Source organism: Cornus florida, unplaced genomic scaffold (genome assembly GCF_030987335.1).
Source record: "Cornus florida cultivar Cherokee Brave unplaced genomic scaffold, ASM3098733v1 CherokeeBrave_3.0.0_Hap2_Chr03, whole genome shotgun sequence".
NCBI lineage: Eukaryota > Viridiplantae > Streptophyta > Magnoliopsida > Cornales > Cornaceae > Cornus > Cornus florida.
Genome location: NW_026775573.1, coordinates 62,340,966 through 62,362,134, shown reverse-complemented (window position 1 = coordinate 62,362,134; position 21,169 = coordinate 62,340,966). Strand labels below are relative to the sequence as shown.

The 21,169-nt window shown below is 37.1% G+C and overlaps 1 protein-coding gene and 1 pseudogene across 1 annotated transcript; both read right to left on the bottom strand.

The window, feature by feature from the left end:
* Window positions 1-70: 70 nt before the first annotated feature.
* On the bottom strand, window positions 71-7,432 carry LOC132301672 (disease resistance protein RUN1-like). Its single transcript, XM_059798910.1, has 7 exons — window positions 6,742-7,432; window positions 3,292-4,327; window positions 2,850-3,152; window positions 2,602-2,748; window positions 1,259-2,422; window positions 779-979; window positions 71-300 (listed from the first exon to the last, which is right to left on the bottom strand). The coding sequence occupies exons 1-5, from the start codon at window positions 7,245-7,247 to the stop codon at window positions 1,388-1,390; spliced, it is 3,027 nt and encodes a 1,008-aa protein (XP_059654893.1). The 5' UTR covers window positions 7,248-7,432; the 3' UTR covers window positions 71-300; window positions 779-979; window positions 1,259-1,387.
* A 6,172-nt stretch (window positions 7,433-13,604) lies between these two features.
* On the bottom strand, window positions 13,605-13,702 carry LOC132301835 (small nucleolar RNA R71; annotated as a pseudogene).
* Window positions 13,703-21,169: the final 7,467 nt, after the last annotated feature.

Sequence of the window (21,169 nt, the reverse complement as noted above, 5' to 3'; positions counted from 1 at the left end):
TTTGGCAGAGATACTGCACAATCTGTATGCTGGAATTGTTGGAACACAAGTAACCTAGATTGTACAACAGTGATATTAAGAAGGTATGCATGTTTAAGACAGGATTTAACCAAAACCAAGCTGAATTGAAATGGAACATTCCCAAATCTATCAATAGTTGGTTGAATTGAAATGGAACATTCCCAAAACTATCAATAGTTAGGTAACATGCCCCAAAGCTCATAAGTCACCAACCAAGCAGTAAATGAATGTCTCCTCATGACAACCTTGGAGTAGGAATTAACCTTCTCTAGTTGCAACCTGAAAAATAAAACAAGAACAAATTATAAACTAAACAATTTAAATATTCATTTTATTATAGAACATAATTCACACTATAATTACAAAACTAGAAGGCTAAGCAATGCTTGCTCCAACGGCATCTCCAATAGTTTTGAAACGTGCCGAAGGTATAGGCAATGATTCTTGCCTCGCTATTGGGACAGTAATACTTTATTATTTGAATTTTTGCTCAAAAACATTCCTCGAGCTACAATGACATCAGGCTTTCCAGGGCTTAACATAAGAACTTCCCTCATACACTATACAAATCAAATATATATAAAATATTAGAACAAAATTTGATAAAATAATGAAGATGAGAATTTTTTCTCTTTTTTTTTTTTATTATTATTTTTTTACCTTGACAAGAAATCCACACACTCATTTTATTCCTGTGGGACTTAAAACCCTCAACCTTAATATATTAAAACGGTGAGGAAATACAACTAAATCACACCTCTTGATGGTTTCTGTTTGTGTATATGTGTGTTGTAGTTCATGATTGATTCCGATAACGGCACAAACAGCAATGTCTTTGGGGTTCCTGCAATAATTTGAATCCACCCTTGAAGCATAGAGTAGTGTCCTCACCACTCTCACATTTATGGCTGAACCAACTCGGAATCTCACTTTCTGGAAGAATGATTTTACCAATTTCCTGCGACATAAAAAGCATAATAATGTTTTTTCTTGCAGCCTCCTCTACGGAAAAAGGCCATTAGATTAGAAGGGCTCCTGGTTAGGGGGAAAAAAAGGATGAGGAAAATGATAAATAGTAAGCCAGTCGGATACATCCGACTTTTTATGTGAGTGGGATGATGTCATTCTCCACTCACATAAATGTAGTCAAACTTACGTACTTTGTATCAGAACTCAAAAAAATTTGAGGGACTAGAGAGAGAGAGAGAGAGAGAGGGATATGCAGACGCACACATACCTGAAGTATATTTTCTGAAGAGTATATCTTTAGTTTGTTGTTCCCATGATTCTCAACCAATTTGCAGCTCTCTGTGAAAATCCATTGTCCATCATATGAACTGACTTCATCTTCATTTCTTGGAATGGACTACTGTTCTAATGATATGCAACCTTCTGCATTAACTGTACGTATAGACGACGGAAGTGACTCCAATGTTTGGAGTCTTAAGCAACCATTCAAATCAAGCTGTTCAAGCTTTGTAAGTTGAGTGAAGTTTGGTGGTAAGCTAGCAAAGTTGTTCCCGCTTAGATTTAAAATGCTCAACGACAAAGGAAGATTGAGAAGGGATTCTTCATCTAAATTGCAGTTATTCCAATGTAATCTTTCAAGGTTAGTCAACTGTGCAATGGATGATGGTAATTTTCTTATACCGCTACCTCCCAGTCTAAGATCCCATAAGCTCTCCATTTCGCCAATGTTGCTCGGTAAACTTCCAAGAGCTTTGCAGTCTGTCACATCTAAAAATTTTAGCTGTGTCAGATCTTTGAGCGATGGAGGTAAATATTTTATTGCAGTTCCATCCAAGTGAAGTGTCTCTAAGCTACCCTTCATTTCACCAATATCGTTCGGCAAACTCGTAAACATTTTGCATTGGGTCAGACTTAAATTCTTAAGCCCTTTCAGGTTCTTGACTAGCGATGGAGGTAAATCTTTTATACCACTTCCTTCCAACCACAAACCCTCTAAGCTCTTCATTTCACCGATATCGTTTGGCAAACTTTCCAACATTTTACAGTCCATTAGATATAAATCCTTGAGCCCTTTTAGATGCTTAATTGATGGAGGTAAATCTTTTATTGCAGTTCCATCCAAACGAAGCTGCTCTAAACATTCCATATTTTCCTGGATCTCTGGAAACTTATCAAGTTTTGAGCACCCATCAAGTAAAAAGGATTTGAGAGATTTCAGATAAATGTTTCCGGTGAGGCTCGTCAGATTTTCACATACACTAATGTACAAATAAACTAGCCTCTCGTGAAACTCAATGGATGGGTGAATCTCAACCAAACTTTTACAACCTCCAAAAGACAAACTCTCCAGACATGGCAACCCAGACAAATTAGGGGTTCTCTTCAAATTTTCACACTCATCGAGTTCGATGACTTTTAACCGATCCAGAAACTGCAAAACGAACAATTAAATAATGAAAAAGCTCAAAATAATTTCCAACAAAGGGAAATGTATGTAAAGTAACAGCCTCACCATGAGGTCCAAGAACTTTTAATCTCATTAAAAATGTGTGTGTATGAGAGAGAGATAGAGAACATAAAAGCCTAGGACAGAAACATATTGCACATTACCTTCATGTCGTCAAATTCAACCTCGACCAAACTTGTACATCCTACTAGATACAATTCCTCCATAAATGGGAACCCTGAAAAATTAGGATTTTTTTCGGGCAGATTTTCGCAGAAACTGAGATCAAGGACTTTTAACATATGTAGTAACTGTTAAAAAACAAAAATAAAAATAAAATAAGTAAGCTTCAATTGACTGGAGTAAATTATTAACAAAAAGAAACATATTATGTGTCGAATAATAATCTTACTTTTGTATTTGTCCAAATTCCTTTGATCAAGCTATGACGCAAATGTAGTCGGACAAGTTTTTTTGGATGAAAATTGGATGGCAAATAGTCTCCAGGGTAGCCATTCCAATCAAGATACCTTAACTCATTAGAAAGATTTGTAGGACAACCAAGAAGCTGCATCCCACTGACTTTGAGTATTCTTAGGTTTCTCATCTTTGTGAAGGCATCAGCGCTTACATGAAACTCCCCCAGGAAGAAGGCAATACCTTCTGAAGACAATTCTCTCTCATTCAGCATAATGGCTTCGATTTTTTTGGTAACCTATCAACCAAAAAAAAAATAAGTGTACCCCCACAAAACGAAAACCCCTGAAACAAACTAAAATATATTTAAGGCATACCGTATTTTCAGTTAATACTTTATGGATGTCCTCATAAGACCACAATCTGCTTCGCCTTCAAGGATCTTCGGATTCTAAACGAACAATTTGTTGACCCATTTCTTGTATCAAATCATGCATCGAGAGCTTATTATCTTCTGATATAGTAACAAGGGACTTCTCAGTGAGAACTTTTATTCCAATGACCGGGTAAAATCCACAGCTCTCAAAAAAATCTATTGCAAGTTTTCTATCACATCCTTTGAAGAAACAAGCAATATCAAGGAATATAGCCTTCTCTTTTGTATCAAGACCATCATAACTTATCCTAAGAACATCTTGAATTTCTTTGTGAGGGTCAGTTTTTAACTTATCCAATTCACTTTGCCACTCTGGTATGCTTCTTTCACATAAAAAAGATCCCAAAACTTGAAGAGCCAATGGAAGGCCTTTGGCATAATCCTTTATGCGACACGAAAGTTCACAATACTCTTCTACTGGATTATTCTGCTTGAATGCATGCCAACTGAAAAGTTCAAGTGCTTCATTCTCATCTAATAGCTCAACCTTGTATGTTTTTACATTGTACTTCATCAATAACCGTTCATCTCTAGTTGTTATGATGATCCTACTTCCTGATCCAAACCAATCATGTCCTATTCCAGCTAAACTCTTTACTTGTTTCTCATGACAAACATCATCAAGAATTATAAGAACCTTTTTATGTTGAAGTCTATCCTTTATCTCGTTGATTCCGATGTCAGAGTTGGATATCCTTAAATTATTATCCATTAGGGTCTCTCGGAGAAGTTTTTGTTGTAGTTTAGCTAGACCACCAAGTTTTGTTGACTCTTCTCTCACATTTTCAAGGAAACAACTTCTTTCAAATTTATGAGATATTCGGTTGAAAACGGCTTTGGCAAGAGTTGTCTTGCCTATTCCTCCAATTCCACAAATCCCCACAAAGAATTTATCCTTTAAACCATCATTTAACAACATGATTAGCTTGTTTGCCCGTGAATCAATACCCACTTCATACTCAGCAACTCTGAATATCATTTTTTGCAATTTTTCTGAAATCTCTAGAACAATTCGTTGGATAAACTTATCCTCGTACCTATTAAACACAAAGCACATTAAAATCTAAATCACAAAACACATTAAAATATAGTGCAGTAGACAGTACAAGAAAGAGAAATATATAAAGGTGTAAACAAGGTGTAGTGAATAGTTTTAATCATCGTAACTTGTATGTTATAAAAAATAACAATGAAACAACCATTTACTAATTACTTGCCCAAAAAAAAACCACCAGTTACTATTACTAGAGATAGAATAACAATTCAAAATGCTTTATACTCCACGGAGAGAAGAACTTTCACTATATATAAATTAAGAAGAGAAATATACAAGCAAATGATTAAATGATGGGTAGCGTGGAGCCTAATAAATATTGTACACCAAGGCCCAACTCTAACTTTCCCCCGACCTGAATATTTTGGCCGTATTTTGGTATATTATGTACTTTTTTTCCCGGTAAGTATTATGTACTTGTTATGTTGCCTTAGTTCGACAATATTTTTTTATGCTGAACTCTTATATCTTGTGCCAATATATATATATATATATTATCCTCCTAGTGAACCCTTTGACGCAACCCATTAAAATATAGTGCAGTAAACCGTACAAGAAAGAGAAATATATAAAGGTATAAAAAAGGTGTAGTGAATAGTTTTAATCATTATAACTTGTTTAATCGTCATAACGATGAAACAACCATTTACTAATTACTTGCCCCAAAAAAAACTACAATTTACTAATACTAGAGATAGAATAGCAGTTCCAAAATGCTGACATCCGTTTCATACTTTTAAAAATAAATAATAGTGAGTAAACATACTATTTGAAATATTAACTTCCCCCGACTAACTTTGATACTTGTTGAACATTAAATCCTTCTTCATTCAAGAACAAGCACTGGAAGCATACCATAATCACACATCAATCACACATATCTACGGAGGTATAATCATCCACGAATCAAGCACAACACACAATATTTAACCAGGTTCACCCAATCCTCTAGGCTACCTCCACAGAGAGAACTTTCACTGTATATGAATTAAGAAGAGAATATACAATCAGATACCTAACTGATAGATAGCGTGGAGCCTAATAAATAATGAACACCAAGGCCCAACTACAACTTGCCCCCGACCCAAATATTTTGGGGGTATTTTGATATATTATGTACTTGTTATGTTGCCCTAGTGTGAGGGTATTTTTTCATTCTGAATTCTTTGTATCTTGTGTCATTTTATTTTTATTTTTATCATCATAATGAAATCCTTACAACCCTTGACGCAACCCTAGTTCTTACGTGAACCAAGTAAAAATCTGCGGTGTTCTTGTATGTATGTGTGTTTGAGCTGTTTTTCCTTTAATTAATTAATTAATTAATTTTTTTGTGCTTAATTTCGCAACACTAACGTCAGTTACTCCTCATTTTTTGAGGTTACATCTATATACACATAAATTATATATACTCTTTCCTCTCCTCACAACACTCATCCTTTCTACCCATTTTCTTACCTTCTCCAACCAACTCCACCTCTATTTTTTGAGTCTCCAACCCATTTCTTGACCGGCACATATCATGCAAGTGTGACCGATTGAACTCAACAGCGTGCTACAACAAAACCAATTCGGACTAGTGGGACTTCTTCAACATTTATCAATCTTCAAGAATTTTAGTGACAAACCCATGCTATCCTTTATATAAAACCTTACTCCTCTGCTCAAATATTAGGTGTAATTGCCATATATAATAATGTAAGGAATTTGATTGTACTAGGTAGTTAAAATTGACAAACTTGTGCTACTACTATGAGTGTAATATAATAGTATATTCTCTACCTTCTAAAGTGAGAGGTCTCAACTCGTGCTACAACTATGAGTGTAATATGATAGTATATTCTCTACCTTCTAAAGTGGGAGGTGAGGGTTCAAACCACAAGACATATGAATGTTGAGTTTCTTGCTTATGCATAATAATAATATATATATATATATATATTTTGATAAATTTGTTAATGTGTTTATGGCGAAAGTAATGCTACACACAAGAATTGGTTTTTTGTGGGGTCTGCAATGAATATTGTCCAACAAGGACTCTTAGAGTGTTTTTTTATTTTTATTTTTTATTATTTTTTTATTGGAATGGTAAAGCATAGACACCTTTTTGGTCTTGCTCGGACTCGAACCTCTCCGTGTGGCTTCCTCTTTGAGGATTCATTCATTAGTAACTCTTGATAATGGATTAGAATAGAGTCTATTTTGTGGCAATGAATATTGTCAAACAAAATCTTAGTCAATAATTCTTAAGAGCAGAATCTCTCTCCTCTTAGGAGTTTTTCTCACATGGTTATCAAAAATCGATCAAGTTTCTATCAATTTTTTTACCACAAACCAACAAAAAAATAGCAATTAGTAACTCATATATAGAAGCAGTATATATATATAAATATATACCCATTTGCAGCATCTTCTAAATCCAACCCGCTTATACTTGCTGCTTCCTTCAAAGCAGCCCTCCATCTCTGCACCTTCTCCATCTCCTCCTTATGAACTTCTTCATGCTCTCTAAATGCTTCTGCGAAACTCCTCTTCTGTTTCCGAACTTCTGATGCTTTGACGTCGTAGAAGATTGGCAAAACTATCTGTCCCTTAGTCCTCCTGCACTCAAGGATCTCCACCAGTTCATCTAAGCACCAGGACGAAGAAGCATAGTTTCTGGAGAAGACAATCACAGCAATTCTGGATTCATTGATATTTTTCATGAGATCCCAATAAATTGTTTTCCCTCTCTCAAGCCTTTCATCATCTTTGAAGGTCCTAATTCCCCTCTGATTCAGAGCCGTGTAAATATGGCCGATGAAGTTTTTGCGAGTATCTTCACCTCTAAAACTCAAGAACACGTCATATTCACATCGAAGTGGTGAAAAAGAAGAAGAAGAAGAAGAAGAAGAAGAAGCCATGAAAGTTTGCTCATCTGTGAGCCAAATTACTTATAGCTAGAGACATGGAGAGCAATAAAGACTAGACACACCAAAACACACATATATATGAAACTACCTTCTGCTTGATATCAAAGCAATTTCAACTCTGCTTTAAAGGATGGGCATCCAGACTGACTTTTCACTAACCTTCAAACTCAATGGAAGGAATCTAGTGTGAGAAGTTATTCCATGGTCCTGAACCATTGGACACGTAAATAATTATATCAAAAATGTATAAATTTAATTCAGTTTTTTTTTTTACTAGTCCAATGATGATTGGCCAGGACAAATTTTGTCCTGAACTATCTAAAAATTTCTCATCTAAGTGATTACCTAAGTCACATAAAGTGAGAGCAAGGGTCATAGCGAATTCGAGATTCGAAGCGCGAAAGCAACAATATTAAGTCATAAGTAGTAAAAACAGAAGCAAGAAGGCACGTGGAGCTTGACAGCAGGAGTACACTTGAAGCGTTAGAGCAGCACCCATTGAGAATAATTACGTGACTAATGTGGTAACTGCTCAAATTATTAAGTTGAAACTGTGACAGTTGTAAGCTACTATGTGAGTATATATACGTATGAGATAACAAAATGTAATAAAATTCCTCAGTTTCTTGTTATTGGCTGCTTTTTTCCGACCACTTATGGCTCTTGTCTCTGTCACATTGACTATAGGTGATGGGCAAGAAATTTCCTAGGTCCTGCGTTTCAGAAATGTGTGGAGATGGATGGTTTTACAAAGGAAGTACAGGGCCACCACTTTTAAAGTTTTCATTCTTACACTCCTTTCATTCACATGAATAATTACAGGGTACGAACTACGAAAGAAACCCAGTCATTACTACTTGAAACCTTCCCTTGCTTGTCCTTTTTGTGAGATATAAATTAATTGAAAATTTTCAGTGTTAAAACGTGTCCGATCAATTTATAATTTTATATTTTGTTCTTGAGCCTCAACGTCAAAAGCGAAATGACAAGGCTGGACAAAGTGCGAGCTTATTTCAATTCGAAAAGAACATCGTATTAGTCAAAGCATGTGACTTCGGTTGGAAGAGAACGTTATAGAGTATTTGTCAAGGAATGAGGTAAGGACATTTCGTAGTTCATTTTTGGTGGAAAGACTTCGAAAAAAATGAGTTTTTAAACTTGTTTTCCAAGTATATTTAGGTCTCTCTAACATCACTATATACTCTTTTTTACTTCAAAAGTTTTACCATTCATACAATTAAGAGAGCCTTTAAAAGTTATTTTACTTCAGAAAATTCAAATCGGAGTTTATTTTTATTTGAGAGCACACTTGTGATGTCTCAGATTTTTTCAAAATTTTCGATATTTTTCTGATTTTTAATTTTCTTTTTTTTGGCACCTCAATTTGTGTGCAGTGCATCGGTTGGCACACCGTCTGATTTCCGAGAGATGTTTCGGTCATTTCTTTGAGTTTAGAACACTTAGAAATGTTCTCCGATTCATTTTGGTCATTTTTTGAGTTTTGGACTGGGGGCTTCCCGTGTGGGTCCGGGGTGCTCTAAGTGCACGGGAATAGCGAGGGCTAAGTGAAAGGCCGTTAGAGGACATTATTGTTATTTTTTTGGTGGGATATTGCCTTAGTGTAGTTTGATGAAAGTTGCTTGGAGGAAGGGAGTAATTAGTTATGAAAATTTGGGTTAAATGACGTAATTAGCAAGAAGTTGTGTGGGACTATATATATATGAAATGTTTGGCCTCTATTCATCATCTTCCTCCTCAAATTTTCTCTCTCTATATCTATTTATATATCACCCTCCATCCATGTATAAGTTTAGGAAAGCTTCATTTTGAGGGCTTTAGATTGTGATTTTGAGTGTGCACAAGAAGGCAAAGTTGTTCCTCTCCTTATCCTCTACACAACCATGATGAGAAATTAGAGATTTAACAACTTTGAAATTGTCGAAATTCCTAGGAGTTGGATTTGGAGTGAGGCCTAATTAGAGAAGTTGTAGAGTATTTCTTAATCTACAACATGAGGTGATTTTGGAGGCCATTGGAGCACTTTAGGATTTCAACCTAGGCTTGAGTTTGAGCTTTTGGGGTAGCTTTAAGAGGAAATGTTGTTCCTCTTCACTCCTTTTCATCTTGATGGCATAAGCTTTCAAATTGGAGGAGTTTCAAGGCTTGGAGCAAGTTAGGGTTTGGCATCCTTGAGGAAGGGGTTGTTTTACTTGTGTAATCCTAGGTTGTGGTAATCAATTTATTGTTTTCCCCTTAAAAAGCATAATTATTAAGGTGCAATTTGAGGAAATTGTGTTATAGGGTTCTCAAGCAAGCGCTTTGCAGTCTGTCACATCTAAAACTTTTAGTTGTGTTAGATCTTCAAGTGATGGAGGTAAATCTTTTATTGCGGTTCCATCCAAGTGAAGTGCCTCTAAGCTACCCTTCATTTCACCAATATTGTTCGGCAAACTTGTAAACATTTTGCATTATGTCAGCCTTAAATTCTTTAGCCCTTTCACGTTCCTGAATACCAATGGAGGTAAATCTTTTATACCACTTCCTTCCAACCACAAACCCTCTAAGCTCTTCATTTCACCGATATCGTTTGACAAACTTTCCAGCATTTTACAGTCCATTAGATATAAATCCTTAAGCCCTTTTAGATGCTTAATTAATGGAGGTAATTCTTTTATTGTAGTTCCATCCAAACGAAGTTGCTCTAAACATTCCCTATCTTCCTGGATCTCTGGAAACTTATCAAGTTTTGATCACCCATCAAGTAAAATGGAGTTGATAGATTTCACATAAATGTTTGTGGTGAGACTCATTAGATTTTCACATACACTAATGTGCAAATCAACTAGCCGGCCTCTTGTGATACTCAATGGATGGGTGAACCTCAACCAAACTTTTACAACATCTAAAAGACAAACTCTCCAAACATGGCAACCCAGACAAATTAGGGGTTCTTTTCAAATTTTCACACTCATCGAGTTCGATGATTCTTAACCTATCCAGAAACTGCAAAAAATGAACAACTAAATAATGAAAGAAATTAGCTTCAATCATGTCAAAATAATTTCCAACAAAGGGAAATGTATGTTTAATTGTATAATAATAGCCTCACCATGAGGTCCAAGAACTTTAAATCTCATTAAAAATGTGTGTGTGTATGAGAGAGACAGAGAACATAATAGCCAAAGATAGAAGTATATTGCACTCAAGATAATAACATTACCTTCATGTCGTCAAATTCAACTGATGAGCGCTGAAAAGTGCGCATTTAAACCCCTTAAGCTTAGGTATTCTAAGACATTTATCTATCTTACTTTCCCATTTTAGACTAATTTCGTGTTATTGCCCTTTTTAGGTGCTTATCCCCAAAATAAGCTAATTCAGCCAAATAAGAGCTTAAAAGAAGCTAACTCAAGCTGGATAGAAAAAAGGAGCAAAGTGGAAGCAGATTGAAGCAAAGTATGGAAATCAACATGTTCGATCGATCTCAAGAATACCTTGATCGATCGAAAGTTCATCGATCTAGACTCTTCAAGATGGATCCAAGCCCTATTGTCCTTATCCAAAGATCCCACAAAGTTCGATCGATCCAACAATTCTCAGATCGATCAAAAAGATTCCATCTTATCCTGTTGTACCACCCTACCTACCACTTTTGTCTCTTTCCCCAAAATATCTCAGATCTGTCTTTATCCAAAAAGGCGCCGCCATGGGAGGATCGATCCAACTAAAGTTTGATAGATCTCAGCCATGTTCGATCGATCACAGCACAGGTTCAATCAATCAAACCCTCTCAAATCCAAAAAAAATATATTTCCAGCTCATTAAAAGTTGTCTCATTGTGCAATCATTGGAGGAGCCCTTGTGTACTAGCCTAGACCATTGGGTGTGACATTTGAGCTACCTATATAAGGAATATGAGCCACTTTTACACATAGTCTTGGATAATCTTGATATGCATGGAGAGTAGAGAGAAACAATTCTTAGAGAGGAAGAAAAGAGAAGAGGAGGCTAGAGACACATTCTTGGGAGGTTTTTCATCTACCTCAAGAAGAAGAGCACTTCTACCATGAAGATAGCCCTTGAGGGTTGGAGGACACCATTCATGGGTGGCTAGACATCATCTTGGGGCTAGAGTTAGCCTTAAGCATGCTTTCTTTACCTTGATTTATGTATTTTTGAGGGGATTTGTGTTGTAATACATGTTTTGACATATTTATATACATAGATCTTGTTTATTCAATGATTTATGTGGTTTAATTCTTCCAATTGATCATTTTATTCTATCCATATGTCTATGTATGCTAGAATATATGTTCATGTGTTTATCTTTATCTCTTGTGTTATTGATGCATGTCTATGTGTGTTGATGCAATAGATCTAGAGATTGTCAAGTCATAATACTTAATAGAATGCTCTTGTGGTTTATTTGATGGTTCATACTTATTTCTTGATGGATTGTGCCCCTTCCTTAGTTTAATTAGATTAATTTCCATGTCATTAGCTTAGATGTAGTGTAGCCACCTTAGTTGTTAAATGGGAGGACAATCCATGTTTGTTGTTTGATGTTCTATACTTATGAATGCAAGTAGTATATTTCTCTAATTATGTGATATGTTTGGATTGTGAGCTTAAAGAAGGATTAATGACTTAGTTTGATGTATTGTGCTATTCATTGTGTTGTGTAGACAATATATACTTAATTGGTCATCCATGCTTGTTTAAACAACCACACACACTCACTATTGTTGCAATATATGTTTTCCCCCTCATTAAATGTGAATTGAGTGTATAGAAAGGTGATGCTTAGTGGTGATCTCTAAGTCTCAAGACCTCTCTCTCTTGTTTTCTCTATCCTTCAATTACTTGTTTTACATTGAGCTTGCTTAATCTTAATTGTAGTTTAATCAACCAAATAATCTACCTTTGATCACTTGACCTACTAACCTTAAACATTGTTTCCATTACTAGTAGCACTCTAATCCCTTGGGACGATCCCTATTCACTCTTGCTACGTTAGTAGTAGTGGTAGTAGTGATTTTTATAAATTTAAACTTGACCCAAAAAGGCTTTTCTTGAACCTACATTCACTACATTAGTTTGGCGTATAGGAATAGGCCTCGACACCGTCAAATTTTGGCGCCGTTGCTGGGGATTGAATTTGTAACGCTGTGTTTTGGAAACAATTAAGGATTAATACTCTTTTGATCGTGTCTTTACTTTATTTTTATTTTTGGTTACTTATTGTGTTTATTCTTATTTGGCTAGGTGAATTGAGCAAGGAAGTTGAGCAAAGGAGAATTCAAAGCAAGGAGCTAAGCAAAGCACAAAAAAGACTAAGAATCTAAAAAATACAAAGCATAGCAAAGCTTGGAAGTTGAAAATGAATTGAAGTTGCTTAAGGACCCTTTGTGAGATCTTTCTAACTCAAGCTCTAATTAAATTGTCGACCCGCGTAGAGGCTTGTTTTTCATTTCTTAGATAAATCGTGAGCCCGTGTGGAGGCAATTTACTTTTCTTTTCATGTTGTTTAAGCATGGGAGCATGGGATCATTGTATGTGGAGATTTGTTGATTGAATTGTTGCAGGGCCGAAGTGATTGTTACTTGCTTGTTATTTGCTTTGCTAGTGTATGCGTGGTCGTAGGTCATTAAATACTACTCTTGTCCCTCCTAATTTGCATCTTGAATTGGTTGTTCGTAATCCTAAGGGGAGAGGTAGTTCTCATCATTCCATTTCACCAATAAAGGATTTGAACGACGACCATGTGGAGGACCTTGGTTACATAGACCAACAAGGCAACCTCCACCCTAATGTGCATCATGAAAATGTTCAAGTACCATTAGGTATGCCTAGACCATTCATTCACCCACAACAACAACGCCAAGTTCCATTGGGAATGCCTCGGCCAATATTTGCTCCACAACCCCCCATAGTTCAAGCTAATCAAGGTATTCGTGTAGCACCACCAATTGTGAATCCTCTTATTGCATTAAGAGACCATTATGTGCCGAATGAATACAATGTGCCCACTTGCATTCAATTACCTCCATTTAGAGCACATTACTATGAAATTAAACCACAAACTATTCAAATGCTTCCAAACTATCATAAACTTCCTAGTGAAGAACCTTATAAGCATTTGGATAAATTTCTTGAAGTATGTTCCACCGTGAAATACACAGACATGCCGGAGGAAGTTTTAAGACTTAAACTTTTTCCTTTCACCTTTAAAGACAAGGCGAAATATTGGTTCAACAATCTTAGGCCTTTTTCGATAACTTCTTGGACGGAAATGCAACATGAGTTCTTGAAAAAGTACTATCCGGTTTCTAAGACCAATGCCATAAGAACTTCAATAGAGAATTTTCTCAAGGGGTTGGGGAAATGTTTCATGAGGCATGGGAAAGATTTAATGATTTGCTTAGAAAGTGCCCTCATCATGACATACCAAAGTGGCAACTAGTCCAATATTTCTTTGAAAGTTCACCGGATAATCACAAAGGTATGGTTGATGCATCCATGGGTGGTTATTATCTTGATAAGCATAAAAATGATGTGTGGCAATTGTATGAAAATATGAGTGAAAATTCCATGCATAGGTCCTTATCTTCTAAAAATGGTAGAAACGTAAGTGAAAGGAAGAATGTCGGCTTATATCAAGTTGACAACTCTAATGACATAGCCGCTGAGATAAAATCCTTGTCTCAAAGGTTTGATCAATTTTTGATCAACCAAAATTTGGCGAATCAAGTATCTTTCTCCCCTACTCATATTCATCATCGTGCATCTAATGAATCTTGCATAACTTGTTCAAGTGTCTTGCATTCTACTTCCAATTGTCCCCATGGACATGTGCAAAGTAATCCCCATGAGCAAGTCAATTCTACATTTATTAATCAAGGGAATAATCCCTATGGCACTTATTATAATTCAAGTTGGAGGAACCATCCAAATTTTTCTTGGAAAAACCAAGGGGAAGGCTCAAACCCTCCCCAAAGTGGTTTTCAAGGGAAGTATGTTCCGCCACCAATGCAAGGCCAAGGTTCCCAAGGTTTTAAATTATCATCATTTTAATTACATGGCAATCAATTTTCTAATTCTCATTTCCCTAATCAACCATCATATTCTCAAGGAAATTCTAGGAGTCCCGCCTTTGAAGAGAAAGTTTTGACCGCTCTAGGCATTCTAGAGGCGAACACTTAATTGCTTCATTCTCATTCTCAATCCATTGCTAAGCTAAAAACCTAAGTAGGGCAAATAGCTAGTACCTTAAATGCTAGAAAGAAGGGGAAGATGCCTTTGAATGCCCCACTAAAGCAATAATGTGTTGTGGAGACTCATTCCTCATCAGAAGGGCACACAATTGAGCATGTCAATGCGGTGACAACCTTGAGAAGTGGGAAGATTGTGGACAACAAAGTAAGTGTGTCCAATGAAGAGAGTGAACCAGTGAAACTAAAAGTTAACACCCGTCCCGTTTCTTATCATATTACTCCTTCATTGCATATGCATGATCATTCAAATGAGAAAGTGTTAGAAAGTAATTTGAAAAGTGAGTCCAAAATTGATTTGAAAGATGAATTGAACAAAGCTTTGAAAAAGGATTTTAAAAATTCTTGTGTTGATGATGTTTCAAAGAAAAGTTTTGAAAAAGTTTTTGAGCCAAGAGCTCTATTTCCGGATGCCTTGAAAGGATTTATATCTTGATAAACAAAAGACCAAGACCAATGAAATTATAGAAATGTTTAGGCAAGTGAAGATTAATCTCCCACTTTTGGATGCAATTAAGCAAATTCCGGCTTATGCCAAGTTCTTAAAAGATCTTTGCACCTAAAAGAGGAAGAACAAGAGCCAAGCACCTAGGAAAGTGGTCTTGACCGAGCAAGTGAGCTCAATCTTGCAACATAACACCCTTCCAAAGTTTAAGGACCCCGGTTCGCCTATTACTTCTTGCATCATTGGTGACCATGTCATTAATCGGGCTTTTTCAGACTTAGGAGCAAGTGTTAATCTTCTTCAAATTAGGCTTAGGAGACTTGAAACCGATGTCGGTGGTTTTACAACTTGCCGACCGATCCATCAAGAAGCCTAGGGGTATCATTGAGGATGTCTTGATTAAAATTAATAAATTTTTCTTCCCGGTCGATTTCGTTGTCATTGACACGGAACCAGTTCCAAATCCCAAGAGCCAAATTCCCGTTATCCTTGGACGTCCTTTCTTGGCAATCGCAAATGCCAACATCAATTCTAGGACGGGGGTAATGAAAATCTCATTTGGGCATATGAAAGTGAAGTTGAATATCTTCAATCTGACCCCAAATTCATTTGACAAGCATGAAGAAGTAAATGTTGTAGAAAAATGTCTAGACAATGAATGTGAAAGAATGGAGACTTTGCTTGAAACCAAAACTTCAAAAAGTTCATTTTCAACCTTGAAACTAAAGAATGATGTTTCAAAATCTTACTTTGAGAGGGCATAGAAGCCCAAAGCTCACATTGACAAAGGACCAACAAATTCCTTTGTACCTAATCCAACAAGTTCTTTAGGGAACCGTTTGTTGGGTGGAATTCAAAGTACTTATTAACCCATTAAGGAGGGAATGCATTACAAGATGTTTGATCCAGTCTAAAAGAGCCCAACGTATTGCTAGAGACGTTAACGACTAGTAAAGGATTCATATGGATTCCTCCCTCATTTCTATTTTATCTTTCATTTCTTGCGTTGTCTAGATATGTTTTGGAATTCATACACATGGCTAGGAATTTTGATTGAGTATGCATGCACTTTCATTCTGAAAATAGGCATTTTGTCCCTGTTCGATCGATCTCAAATGAGGTTCGATCGATTGAACACCCATCCTTGCATCTAATCATTGCTCTATTCCATCAATCTGAAATTTCTTGCATAAATCAGCCCTCTGTGTATCATTCGAGAATTCCTTTGGATCGATCTGAAAGTTCCTAGATCGATCCAACTTTTTCTTGGATCGATCTTCACTCCACACTTAGAAAATTTTTGAGATCCATAAAAAAAAAAGGCTTCTCTATGCATCGTTCTAATTTCTCTACAAGTTTTCACCTTTTTGATCAATCAAACCATCTTCTCGATTGATCTCACCTTGATCGATTTGCTACCCTTTATTGACCTTGACTTTGACTTTGACTGCAAGTTTAATTTTATTTTATTTTTATTTTTGTTTTTAGTGTTTATTTTATTTTATTTTATTTTCAAAAACTCCAAAAAGATTTTCATTCTATTTTTCATTTTTATTTTCAATTACTTATTTTATTTTTATTTTAAAATTTTCAAAAATCCCAAAAATAATTTTCTTTTGTTTTATTTCCAAAAATTCAAAAATAATAGTTTTAATTGTAATTTTAATTTTTAATTTCCAAAAATTTAAAATATTTCAAAAAAAAAAAAAAAAACTTGTCAAGGTGAGATCGATCTTGACATTTTTCAGATCGATCTATGTTCGATCGATCGAAAATTTTCCCTGATCGATCGAACTGGTCAGGAAATGTTTTTAAAAACTAAACCCTAGGGTCATTAGATTGATTCACAGATCGATCTAAAGACCTTCTTAGCCCTCGCCGCTGCAAACCATTTCTCTCCCATCTCCGGCGAACCCTCCGGCGATCATCCCGAGCCTCGAATCTCTATCCCCCATCTCAGATCTCATCCATCTCGCGATTTCCACTTCTCTCTCTCTCGGATTTGGTAAGTCTCGAGTTTTTCCTCTTGATTTTGAGTTCAATCTACATAATTGTGATGTTTACATGCTAGATCTAGGGTTGCCATGTTTGATTCCTTCCATTTTTGAAGTTTTGAAGCTTGTGTATATATATGTATATATATATATGTATAGTTTTGTATATATTTCATTTTTGAATCAATTTTTGAGGGTCACAGGCCAAACAAGTGACCCACATTGTGTTGTTGATGTGTGAGAGGGCCCCACAAGCTTGCTTGGGTGCCCCCGTGCCTTCCACGTCATAGATCTGTGACTCTTCGAATTGACCTTAGCAGCTCGATCGATCGAAGTTTTCTCAGATCGATCATTCAAATATCGATTGAACTTATCTCAGATTGATCTCACAGAGATCGATCTCACATTTTTGTGATCGATTGAACTTCACAGATTTGCATCCCATACTTCACACACTCTTTTGTGATTCCATGTTATCTCATACATGCCCAATGCCTGTGTTTTCCACATTGGATGCATTCCATACTTATATTGTTTAGCATGCTTCACTTACTGTCACTGTTTATTTAGCCCCATCATCACTTGCGTAGATTCATGTCTTGAGTTGTTTATCTTATTTGACAGACATGTTTCTATATACTGTGCTTCAATTCTTAATGCCAATACTAACTTATATTGTAAGTGTTTTTCTTTCTGTTTTGCAGGCCATGGCTAGGGTCAAGACTGTTGCCCGTGGACATTATCATTGCTGAGTCAGGCCCAGATTAGAGCGGCCAGGTGAGCCCTCTCATGTTCGGGAGCAGCCCGAGCATCAGGCAGGACCATCTCAGGTCCCAGATCTTGAGCAGCCTGAGCAGTTGGAGGATTATACAGAGGCCGGTCCAGCTCAGTCCTCGTCAGCCAATTCTAGACTATAGTCTTCTACTTCTGCATCTTCATCATCTCATGATGAGGCTGAGTATACACCATCACCTTCTTCATCTCCGCCTCATGCACAGCCAGACCAAGCCTTAGACAGACCTCTGCTTAGATACTCACGCCTTATAATGGCGCATGAGTCAGTTTTCGACATCTCTTTCTTCTCTCGGTATATCCTGACCTGGGCAGCCTACTAGGATATTGACCGTAGGGGCATTTCAGCCATTCTAGCCCCTGTTACATACCCAGTTTACCCAAGGCTTGTTCGGATGTTCTTCCAGAACCTCCGATCTGCCCTGAGTAATCTGGAGAAGCTGCGTACTACCGTGGATGGCCATCCTATCCATATCACAGTACCAGATCCTGCCGCTGACCGCATGCCTGCCCTCCTGAGCTTGAGCTCGATTATCCCATCTTGGAGAGTAGGCCTTCTTATGCATTTATAGTTGAGGCACTTACAAGCCACTACAGTGAGGGCGACACATTTGCTACTCGGACCTATCTGCCTGATGACCTGTGGTTCTTTGATTTGGTCCTCTACCGAAACGTGTTCATGGCCGGCCACAAGATCCAAAGGAGCGGTGATTATTTGACTACCCTGTATGCTTTCTACACAGGGTGCTAGCTTTCTATTCCAGCCTTATACTGGACCGTGATGACGAAGCTCTATGCAGACTACATCAGTAAGGCCAAGCCCAAGCGGGCTAAGTATCTTCCATTTGGCCATCTTATTACTCAGATCCTCTGAGATCAGCGCTATCCATTTTGTCCTGATGAGAGCTCAGAGACAAGAGCTTGCCATTTTGGCAAGAAGGACTGGAATAAGAGTTACAATGCTCTTATCAAGAGTCTTTTGGAGGACGCAGTGATAGTAGCAGAGGAGGCTGAGGAGGAGGAGATAGCAGCAGCAGCAGCGAACGACCCAGCAGTCGATCCAGCTGCCATACATATGGATATTGACTTGGAGCAAGACCCTCCAGCAAAGGAGATCCCACATCACTTTCCAGCTGGGTCACCATTACATTTCCCGGAGCAGGCTCAGGACGCACATCATTTTCCTGATCCAGTCATACCTGAGGCTCCAACACTGACACTCGACTTTGGAGAGCGTATCCAGGCCTTGGAGGACACAGTTGTCTCTCTTCGGTCAGATGTGGCATCTCTCCGCTCCGATATCTTAGCTGCGCTGCCGGGCATATCCAGAGATATCAAGGGATCACGCCCCACTCGCCCTACTTCATCTGCCTGATCTCTATTCCTATCTTTTATCATGTTATATATCTGTGCTACATTCCTGCTATTTTGATACTATTATATTACTTTTACGGCCAGTCTGTTGGCCCAGACATTGTAATGTACATTATTTTTATTTTTCTATACATGCTATAGTTTGGATGTCATATCATTGTATTGATATATCTGTATTTGATTGACTCCATCAAGTGCATCCCAGTGACTTCAGTGAGAGAGAGAGCTACCCAAATTTTTAGGACCACCCTTTTTACTTTCTTTTTACTTCAATTCATGTCCCATTTACACTTGCATGTCCACTGTACGCTGTTATTATTCCCCTTTGTTATCTAATGAGCTTTTATCCAGTGCCATCTTTTCAGGACCACAGTTAATCCCAAGTTTGGGGGGGTTAAACAACCCACTTTGGATACTTGTGTCCCAGCCATTCTTTGCTATAGCTATACTGGTATACTTTTTCCTTTGTTCTCTTTGCACATTGAGGACATTGTGCCATTTAAGTTTAGGGGTAATGGTGTTAATTGCAGTATTTGCTTTCAATTCAAATTTTAATCATGACTTATGTATTTGAGGGACTGTCTATGATTGGTCCAAAACTAGCGATGACTTTGGTTTTTTGAGGACTATATTGCTTAAAATTTAAAAATTGCTTGACTTGAGAGTTCAATAATCCTTGTATGCCTTGTGGCTGTCATTTAGGAGTAAATTTTTTTAAAGATTGATATCATGCTTGCACTTGTGGTCCACATCATCCTGATTTTGTGATTGTTTTGAGATTCACTCTAGGATTCAACAAGCTGATCGGTTGAGAATTCAATCTATAATAAATTAACCTTCGCAATAGCATGAATCATTGTAAAATAGGGCTATTGGTCGGGTAAGTCGAACCACTGGGACTGCGCTAATCTATGGCAACCTAAGTGTCTAGAGTCTTTTTAGAATGATAGGGGTGTTCATAGAGGATTTGTTGGTTGTCACTTAAGCTATGAAATTAAGGTGCATAAAATAAAAGTTTGCAAGAGTTTAAGGGAGATGAAATACAAGTAAAGAGGACTAGGGAAGTGAATCCGCCTCCATTCCTATACACATGCTAGATTAGAGCTAAATTGGGGGAAAACAATATATATATATATATGGTCATAATACATAGCACACTTGGTTGCTATAATATCCTCAAGAAGTTCATTAAATCTCAGGCAAGCATGATCCATCAAAGGTGAACATGTTTAGACTACCTAACTAAGGTGTAGCTTAACCACATTTACTTGAATGAAAGATTATCAAGCCCTAGATAAAATGATGAAGCACATGAAGGTAAGAATCAAGCATAGACCATCAAAGGGGAACCCTAAGCAATGATCTATCAAAGTACTTATCAACATGCCATTGAACCATTTCATAACCTTATCTCTATTCTCACCATGAAAACTTAAGCAATATGATTAATATAAGACATCATCTAAAATAAGATAATCAACTTAAAGAAATCATCCATACAAATATCAACATTCATTACAAGAAATAAAGTGCTCTTGGTTATGAAAAGACCATAAAATATACATTGTAATCCCTAAAATATAGCTTAAATTAGAACATGCTTACAAGGGAGGGGCCTCATCACCTCCCTAGATGGAGGTTTAGTTACCCATGGGAGCCTTAGAAGAAGGAAGAAGCTTGGTCTCCATCCCCATTTTTGAGCTCCTTTGTTGTAGCTTCAAGAACTCTATCTTTTCCTCCTCTTTCTCTCTCCAGAAATCTTGCAAAGATGAGATATATTTTTCATATGTGGTTCCCCTCACCGCTTGTAGACATTCCCCTACCAAAACCCTCACCAAACAAGGCTCAACTCCCCACCAAAAGACATCTCCAACCAACCCATAAAGATGGAAATCAGAAATGAGGGAATCAAGGTGCAAGTGGGCTAAAGTGATGGATCCCAGAGAGCATTTTGCTCAAAGTTCGAGCGCTCTAAATAAGCACTCCAAGCGCTTGAAGTTTGGGCAGAATGCTCCTTTCTCTTGACCTGCTTTGCAC

Excerpts from the sequence above, each read along its gene's own strand:
- LOC132301672 (XM_059798910.1), bottom strand. The coding sequence starts at position 7,247 with ATGGCTTCTTCTTCTTCTTCTTCTTCTTCTTCTTTTTCACCACTTCGA. Across the intron at positions 3,153-3,291 it reads GTTTAGAATCCGAAGATCCT|GTTACCAAAAAAATCGAAGC; the intron begins TGAAGGCGAAGC and ends TTTGGTTGATAG. Across the intron at positions 2,749-2,849 it reads GAATTTGGACAAATACAAAA|TTACTACATATGTTAAAAGT; the intron begins GTAAGATTATTA and ends GTTTTTTAACAG.